The 9,997-nt window shown below is 39.3% G+C and overlaps 1 protein-coding gene across 1 annotated transcript; it reads right to left on the reverse strand.

The window, feature by feature from the left end:
- Window positions 1–638: 638 nt before the first annotated feature.
- LOC111995121 (probable RNA helicase SDE3) lies at window positions 639–6,013 on the reverse strand. Its single transcript, XM_024027030.2, has 3 exons — window positions 5,245–6,013; window positions 2,708–2,932; window positions 639–1,859 (listed from the first exon to the last, which is right to left on the reverse strand). Exons 1-3 carry the CDS (start codon window positions 5,836–5,838, stop codon window positions 918–920), a joined length of 1,761 nt encoding a protein of 586 aa, XP_023882798.1. The 5' UTR covers window positions 5,839–6,013; the 3' UTR covers window positions 639–917.
- Between the last annotated feature and the right edge of the window lie 3,984 nt (window positions 6,014–9,997).

Here is a 9,997-nt window from a genome sequence, read left to right on the forward strand (position 1 = left end):
ATTTAGGCTGCAAGCCTTCAAATCATGGCAGATCAGACATGTTCATAGGAGTTGTAATATGGCAGCTCATATGCTTGCAAGGCATGCTTGTAATGTTCCAGATAGGTTAGTTTGGGTAGAGGATACTCCCCCAATGATTTCATCTCAGATCTGTATGGATGTATCAAATTTGGGTTTATCCCTCAATTAATGAAAGTTTACTAGTATTGACAATCAAAAAAAAAAAAAAAAAAAAAACTTGATCCACGTACAAATGGACAGGCTGTAGTCCTGATTTGGGAGGTGCGTAGAGTTTCTTTTCCACACAATTTGGGCCATCTCTATTCGAACTCTAGGTTGGGCTAATTAGGTATTTAAGTGGGCCTTTGTGGCTACATCACATGGTATATAAAGGGGCTGAGATTTCATTCAACTGGTTTTTTTTTTTTTTTTTTTTGGGTAGGGTATAAAACCAATTTCATTCACGCATTACCTGGTATCTAAACAAAATTCGATAATCAAACATAATATCACCTGAAATTCATTAGAGCTATTGCTTTTGCATCATGATTCACATAATGAACAAAAAGACACAAAGCTATGAGAACATGAATGAAGTACAGATAGTAAGGTAAGTATTAGTCCCTGGAATCAAGACATAAAACTAAACCTGTCATCTACAAAACACAAACTGTAATGAACTATTACAATAGATAAAAAGAGAGATGGAAATAAAATTAAATTTTTACATAGATGGTCTTTGCAAGCATATACACACACACACACACACAAAACTCAGATGACAAAGCAGGAAAAGACGCACACAGGTTGATATTAAGGTGGCAACATTTATACAACTATACAAGTGCATTTTGCTGTTCTCGAAAGAACAGTTGAAAACATGAAATTCAATAGAATGACTCCAAGCTATTTAGTATTTATAGCTCTGTGATGAACATTGGATTGAGGATTTGATATGGCCTAACTTCACGAAGTCTTTCAAAATATGACTTCCCCAATCCATAGTTCCTTGCTATGTTAGAGCGGATCCAATTTGAATGGTTTCCGGGTGCACCAGTAACAATAACAGATGTATTCTCATTAGCAAAATTAGCCAAAGCTATTGTTGCTTCTGGCTCTGTGGTTGACGAGGCATCCACTAGAAAAATATGACTAAAATGTCCAGCAGCTATGCCTTCATTGTGTAGCCGGAAGCTACTCACAAAAGTTGACAGAATTATCTTGAACTTCCGAAGTTTTTGGAGTGGAGGACATGCAAAACATTCATCTTTTACAGGACATGAGCGCAGAATGTCAATGGGTACTCCATCTATCTCTCGAAATGCAGCATTGGCTCGAAACATATCTGACTCTGGAATCACCTCCCTCAAACTTCTCATTAGCACATCACATGTGCGGTTTATAGGTGCACATATAAGAATTCTGTTCTCTTGAGAGGTTTTATATATTTCAATTACTGCCTCACAAACAACCACTCCTGTTCTTGCTGACACTTTTTGTTCAGGTACATACCTTGGCGCGTTAGTGCCAATGAGCGGGCCCGCAAGAAGATAAGGTGGTGAGCCCTGAAAGCTTAGAATCCGACGAACTGCATTCGATTCATTTGTATCAAGCTTATAATAGGTATTAAGCAGAGCTGGTGGGTTAAGGATGTTCTTCCGAGGGACGCATTCAGGAAAAAGAAAGTTGTGGGATGAAGGATCTAATGCAGCTTCAACTGCTTGATGAGCCCTTTTTAGACAGACTCTGTTGAATGAGAAGCTGATGTCATATTTGCGATTTGGATGATGCTGTGAATGAAAATCTTCTCCAAACTCAACTAATACACACTTGCTTTTCACCACACGATAGATAAAACCCTGCTTACCATTTAGACTGTTAGTGTTGTAGATAAGATCATAAGATGAAAAAACAGATGTTCATAAGCACTCTGACTGGATATGTAATTCAACTACAATTAGTAGAATGGGCATACAATTCTGCATAATGCTATTAATATGAAATTATGAGGTCTGTTTCTTGGTTTTGTTTTTCTGGCTTTCTTCCTTGGTATGAAAAATCAACCTGAGATGTTGGGTGTTTTGGAATTGAGCCTTTCATCTTTATATAATTAACTAAATATAGCATAAAGTCCTACAATTATGAATTCTCTCAGAGAGACTTCTGATGGAACATTTAAAAATAAAAATAAAAACTCAAAATTTATTTCGTGTGAACATTAGGTATGGACTTTGATCTTCACCTGTCAAAAGTGGATAACTGTATGGCTGATAGGATAGCATAGATCTGTGTAAACACATCACTGCACTTGATATATATTAGTTACAGAATCTGTCCATGTTTACTCTCTCTCTCTCTCTCTCTCTCTCTCTCTCTCTCTCTGTGTATATATATATATACGGGTCATGTAGATTTTCCTGATATGCCAGACTACATAGGATGATTTGTGGGGAGGTTTGGCTGCTCACTCATCAGTTATGCAAGACCAAACTAATCAAATGGTCAGATTAGCAAACTGTGTCACAAGGTTGAGGATTGGCCAGCTATATAGCAGTTAAAGTCAGGTGCGTAGAGCAGAATTCATAACAAAAAAGTCGTGCCCAGAGAAGAATTCATAAAAACAAGTTATCAAAACATAAACTCAAGACCATCTCAAGCAAAATTATATGATTTGGTCAAGTATAGGTTAATTGAAGAGTAAGCTTACCTGAAATGGCTCAACCGTTTTATCCGAAGGTCGTGCATAAACCATGTCCCTTGATAAAAGGAATGGCCGCTTCTCAGGAATAGAATCAATCTCAAATTCTACAAAGATTTTATCATCCTCCTCCTCACCACTTCCTTTAGAATATTTTGATTTCTTTGATTTTTTATGAAGTGCTGCTTCCTCCAACTTCAATGTCACTTTCTCCAATAGGAAATTACTCCATTTCTAGTTCCAATAAAAATCATAAAGTTATTACAAGCCAGAGTGCAAAAGCATAGAGTATTCCATCAGTCATAACATGTTGTTATGTTACTATGCATACTGCTTGAGATCATCAAAGAAGCAAAAAATATATATAATTTAAATTGTACGATGGAATGCAAATAACAATGTAAAATACTCCCTCAAAAGATGTTGTGTGATTTATAAGAAGTGCCGAAAGATAAAATTAAGAAACTTTAGAATAGTTGCTTTGTTCCTATGAAAGGTTTTAAGAAAATGGCTTGGTTCATTTACATTGCTACTCTCACTCATTTATACGGGATTTTTACAAATAAAGTAGAAAGATTCTTATTAATTCTAGGAACTTGCTATCCATTTTATATCAGAATAGATGATTGCTTTTGAATATTTATTTGTTTATGCCAAGAGCCTTGCAGCTCAGTTGGTTGACACCCCTAATATTTCTAATAGAGACATCTAGGGCTCAAATCCCTCTCCATTAAACTATCGAATTATCCAAAAAAAAATTATATTTATTTGTTTACGATGCTCTCTATTCAAATATTATTGTTAAGGGAGGGAAAAAAAAAAGTAATTATTTGATACACCTGCAATTGGATACCCTTTTAACAAGTAGACGAGTGTTTCCAACAGAGCAAATAAAAATATAATTGCTAAAGTCAGCACATAAACAAAATTTCATCATCTAGAACAAATTCATCTTAAAAACAATAGAAAAATATGATTTCACTCTTTTTAATCATAATCTAGAAGTTGATATTGTGAATGCATAGAAGTATTTCATTTGAATGCCATAACAAACGGAACAAAATCATTTCAATAGAACATAGAGCACAGTGGAAGATCGATTCAGTAGATGCATAAAAAAAAATTCCCTGATTTCAGTAGATGCGTAAAAAAAATCCCTGATTTCATTGCATGTCATTACCTCTGCACCGGTCCAGGACTTATCTGCTTGGATCAATTTCAAGTACAGGCCTTCCTCCAATCAAAAACTATGAAAGATTTGAAATAAAATCCTAAGCGTATATGTGATCAACACAACCAATTTAAATTTATTCCCATTCCTATCTACAAATGCAGAGACCTATTTGCAAATAGTCGAAAGAAATTTCTTACAGCATTTAAAGGCACGTTTCTCCATTGATTACCAGAATATAAAATTTTGCCAACCAACAAACAGAATGCTGTATAATTGATGCTATGCACAACTAAATCAGTTTTGGCAACAAAGTCACACAATATATTGAGTTACTGCATAAACTTCATATGTGCTTCAGACAAAAATTTTGATTTTCTTTTACTGACAGAAGCATGGTCCCTTCACTCTCACACACACCATGGAAAGCACTGCATGTGGGAAATGTTAGGTGCACTGCACCATGAGTCCAGCTCTCATGTTTCTTCAAGAGCTCATTTAATGAGCATGTCTTCACGTTTTTTATCTTTTCTTCATCATGGACGTAAGTCAGCATGAGTTATTGGAGTTGTTGGCCTAGGCGTGTTGGACGCGCCGAAGGAAGAAAGAAAAGAAAGAAGCAAAAGGCAAGAGTACTCATTTGGTCATGGCAGAGCTGAAGAAAAGAGATTTGGTTGAAGTAAAGTCAAAGTAAGTGGCTTGCATTGATTGTGATTCAATGAGAAGAGTGTGAAAGGAAGAAAAGAAGAAAAGGTGAAACAAATAAATAGGAAGGCCATTCGGCCAGTGAAGATGTGGGAAAAAGACTGAAGTCCCAAAGTGTGTGAGGACTGGTACGTGAGTAAGAGCAAGCAAAAAGAGAAGAGAAAAATAGAGAGAGTGAGAGAAAATACACAATGAGAAAGAGAGCAGTGAGTGAAAAGAAAAAGAGAGGGAAGGGGTGGTGTTTTTAAGTTTAACCTCTCATTTTTATTTCTCACAGACAGGGGGAGTTTAGAGGGAAGGGGTTTCATTTATATCTATTTCTTAATTAAATTGAACAAAATAGGGGTACACTTTCTAATTAATATGACATCTTATCATTTCCTCTGCTTCCCATTTTAAGTTTTAAAACATCCAAACAAAAGGAAGGCCCCTTCCCTCTCTTTTCCTTCCCCATAACCTCTTCCTCCAAACTTCCAAACGCGTTGTTTGTTTCTACAAATACTCTCACCAATAGGACAAACCATACGTACCTATATAACTTTTGCTTGTATGCCATTCAATAACAAAATAATCATGAATTAATAAAAATTAACTAAACAATTCACCAAAAACCAGAGTTCAAAGAAGATAGTATACCTAGTTAAATTTGTTGACAGAGTAGTTAACTAACCTCCAAGTAGTAATCCTCAGCATATAACAGAGCAGCAAAATAAGCCTTATAAGTTGAAGGAGACAAAGGCTGCTTCAGAACTTGAGGTGCAATGTCTCTCTTAACGAGACCTTTGATATCCTCAGGAATAGCATATATGGGTTCACCCTTTTCCCACGCATAAGTCGTCTTCCCTTCTTCATTTGTTACCTCGTTGGGAGCTGTATGCAGAATTGGCTTAAAAGCTGGTGGTTGCTTAGTGTAAGACGGAGATGACCCAGAGGAAGAAGGTGGTGGCTTAGATGAATATGGGAACCCTGAAGGTGAAGATTGAGGTGGTTTATAGGAAGTTGAAGAAGAAGAAGAAGCAGATGGGGGTTCAGTGGTCTTGGGGAAAGATGCATATGATGTAGAAGAATGAACTGGAGTTTTAAGGGATGATGGAGATGGACTAGGAGACAAGGAAGGTGGTTTTGGTGAAGATCGGGATAGGTTTGAGGAAGATGCAGATGGTCTAGAGGAATATGTAGGTGGAAATGGATTTGAACTGTAAGAAGAATATGTAGGTGGCGATTGGGAAGAACTCTGATCAGGACTGCTGAAAAGGCCTCCCATTAGATCTAACACAATCAATCTCGTTTTACACCAAGTTTCTAAGCAAATTTAAAGCACATTCACCAACTACAAAGTAGAAGCATTCTGAGAAGATTCCTTTCTCTTTTTCTCCCACCATAGTGCTAGGAGAATAACTTTGGAACATGGGAAAGCTAGCTGAGTTGTGTGATACTGATAGCGTCCGAGGTTACTGGCCTTTTTGGCTCGTTCGTATTTGTAAAGACTTACGAGTGAAGTAGCTATTCCCTATACGTGATTATTTGGATTTGAAATTGGTGATGGCTTCATTTGTTTAAATAGCAATTCTAATTAAATAATTTTCCAAGTAGCATAAATTAAATATAAGGCAGAAGGATTTTTTAACGGTGCACCTCACAAAAGATGGGTTTCTATTTTCATTTTTATTTTTTTAAAATAATTGCAACCGCACTAATATAATTAAAATAGAATTGCGTTTTTACAAAACTATCCCATTATATAGTTGAAAAATATTTTGGAAAAAAATAAATTAGGAGAGAAGTAAATTGAACAATATAAGTCTAACCAAAAAATACAACTGTCAATATCACATCCATATTTCTTTGAAATCTCATTAATTTCATGATGGGTTTTCGTTATCTTAACTAATAAAGTATCTGATAGTTGAATAAGAGATTTAAGGTTCAATTTTCACTTACACTAAAAACTGATTGATGTCTTGGTCTGTGATAATAAGCACAATTATTAAAAGCGAACACCATAGATTGAAACTCTATATAAAAAAATGCATTTAAGGTTTTTATACAATTTTTGAAAAATAAAATCAAATTGTACACATATATCCAAAAAAACACACACAACAACAATGAAGGATTCATTATCATTAAATTTCTCTTAAATATCCTCTATTCAAATTGCATTAAAGTTACTCTTCTCTTATTCATCATGGCTATGTACACTATGAATTTCCCAATTTGTTTATTTCCCTGTGCTCTATTGGTTTTGCCTAAAAATATTATCAAGAAACAAATGCTAAAAAACTGGATTTGGCTTGTGTAAATACTCTAGTGCATTGCACCAAAGCTTTTCCTGCATCAATCAAAGAAATAAATTAGCAATATCTATATTGAAAGGGGAAAAATGTACGGCTACGATACCTAATATGACAGAACGGGTTGATTATGGTTCGTGGGCTGAAAGGTAGACGAGCCTGTTATGTGCAAGGCCTGTTGAGGACGAATCCGGAATGGACAGATGAGAGAGCAACGGACTGATCGGCCATGAGCCTGCTGGACCTCTTGATGGGAATACTTGTGGCATATTCTTAGAAAGTCTTAAACAGAATCCTAGTGCAAAGTGGATTTTAGAGATTACGTACATTGGTGAAGATCTTCTTTATAAGGAAAAGACTTGTCCACCACGTTTTGGACTCTTAAAGATGATTTCTACAAGGAAAGGACTTCGACTCCAAGTAAAAGAGTTCAACTTTCGACTACAATAAAAGCCCCAATACCCTCACAAATCAAGGTACGCGTAATTGACCCTCTCTAGCACTCTGGAGTTGTAAAAGGTACTAACTTGACCTTCGGAGGGCATTTGGCCAGCACCACACCGGTGCTCTCAGTAGGTTTTTTCTCTTCCTTATTGTGCAGGTGGTTTCTGGAGCGTGTGAGCGATGTGTAATTCATTGGTGATTTTTCAGATATCATCAGTTGGCGCCGTTTGTGGGAAAGGACTTGAAGTGATCAAACGTTGCTTCATCCCTAAGACAGAAGGGTTGTATGGTGCTCACTCGCTCGATGACAACCACCAACGACATCCAAGGAGAGGAAACACCCACAACCGCACTCGAGAAACAGGTTCGAACTCTCACCGTGGCCGTGGAGCGCCTCACCAAACAAAATCACGACCTAGAAGAACAGTTGCGTCAGAAAAACACAGCACCCAACAACCAAAGGGAGGATCAGGAAGGTACCAGCACCATGCAAAGAGATCGAGAAGGGCCTGAAGGGAGCAATGCCCCAAGCAGGCCAGAACGGCAAAACGCGAGCCTCCCATCCCTCATGGACATGACTCCACCGCCTATTTTCGCAGAGATGCAGGTGATGAAGGAACAGATAGAGGTCATGATGAACGCCCTTAAGGGACGAGTGTCCAGCGATCTTGATGACCTAGTGAACCGGACCGACTCTCCATTCACCACCCCCGTCAATTCCTTTCCCCTACCGTATAAGTTCCGGATGCCACAAATAAAAGTTACGATGGAGTCAAGAATCCCCTAGATCACCTGGAGATATTCAAGACCTTGATGCACCTACAAAGGGTACCGGACGAAATCATGTGTAGGGCCTTCCCCACAACGCTGAAGGGTCTCGCGAGAATATGGTTCAGTCGGCTAACGCTGAACTCCATCAGCACTTTCAAAGAGTTGAGCGCTTAGTTCACCTCACACTTTATAGGAGGACACAGGTACAAGAAATCCACAGCATGCTTAATGAGCATCAGGCAGAGAGAGGACGAGACGTTAAGATCCTACATAACCCGCTTCAATAAGGAAGCGTTGTCGATCGATGAAGCCGACGACAAAATACTAGTAGCAGCCTTCACAAACGGGTTGCGAAAGGGCAAGTTTTGTTCTCACTGTACAAAAACGACCCCAAGACCATGTTAGAGGTACTCTACAGGGCCACTAAGTACATGAACGCAGAAGACACGCTACTAGCTCGGGAGGAAAAACCTAGGAAAAGAGAGCGGCAGGGGGACATACAGCAGGATTAAGGGCAAAAGAGACCAAGGACAGGAGATAGAAGGGACGAAAGGTGCCCTAAACCCCCGGGAGGGAGGTTCACAAGCTTCACACCACTGAACACCCCAGTAGACCAAGTTTTGATGCAAATCAAGGACGAAGGGGTGCTGACATTCCTAGGGAAACTGAAAAGCGACCCAAGCAAATGACCTCGAGATAAGTACTGTCGTTTCCACCGAGATCACGGTCATGACACGGTCGATTGCTATGACTTGAAGCAACAAATTGAGGCCCTCATCAGACAAGGGAAGTTGCAAAAATTAGTCAACAAAGAGAGAGTGGATCCTAATCACCAAAAGCAGGCCCCCCGACGGGATAATGAGCGTCCTAAACCCCTCATCAGAGACATAAGGATGATTATGGGAGGAACCGCGACTATTGGCTCCTCCAAAAAAGCTCGAAAGACGTACCTCAGGATGGTCCAAAATGTCCAGCTAACAGGCTCTGCACCTAATACAACACGGAAGGAAAACCCTATCATTGGATTCTCTGAGGAAGACGCAAGGAGACTCTACCATCCACACGATGACATGCTAGTTGTCAACGTACGTGTGGGGGACTATAATGTTCACCGAGTATTAATTGACAACTGCAGCTCGGTAGACATTCTATACTATCCAGCATTCCAGCAAATGGGGATTGACAGAACGCGATTGATACCAACGAGTGCTCCATTTGTCGATTTTGGAGGAACAAGGGTATTCCCAATAGGCTTAATCACACTCTCGGTAATGGTGGGCGATTATCCACAAGAGCTCACTAGGGATGTAACATTCCTTGTAGTGAACTACTCGTCTGCTTACAATGGTATTCTCGGACGACCCACACTTAACTCGTGGAAAGCGGCAACATTGATGTACCACCTAATGATCAAGTTCCCTACGGACCATGGGATTGGGGAGTTGCGAGGAAACCAGGTGGCCGCCCGGGAATGCTACATTGCCATGCTAGAAATGGAAGATCATCATCAGACAATGTGTATAGAAGAATAGCGGACCATCGCGGAACCGGTTGAAGATCTGGAGGAGATAATACTCGATGAATCAAAGCCTGAGCGAACGACTAGGATAAGGACATTAGCCAGCCAGCTAGTGCGTCAAGCCCTCGCAGCATTCCTCAGGAGGAACTAAGATGTATTCGTATGGAGCCACGAGGACATGCCCGGGATCGATCCCTCTGTCATGGTACACAAGCTCAACGTGAACCCTGCATCCCCACCCGTCCGGTAGAAAAAGCGAGTGTTCGCCCAGGAACGAACCGAGCGATAGCGGAAGAGGTCAGAAAACTACTTGTGGTAGATTTTATTCGAGAAGTATAGTACCCAGAATGGTTGGCAAATGTAGTCAGGGTCAAAAAGGCTAATGGGAAGTGGCA

Source organism: Quercus suber, unplaced genomic scaffold, assembly GCF_002906115.3.
Source record: "Quercus suber isolate HL8 unplaced genomic scaffold, Cork oak 2.0 scaffold_103, whole genome shotgun sequence".
Classification (NCBI taxonomy): Eukaryota; Viridiplantae; Streptophyta; class Magnoliopsida; order Fagales; family Fagaceae; genus Quercus; species Quercus suber.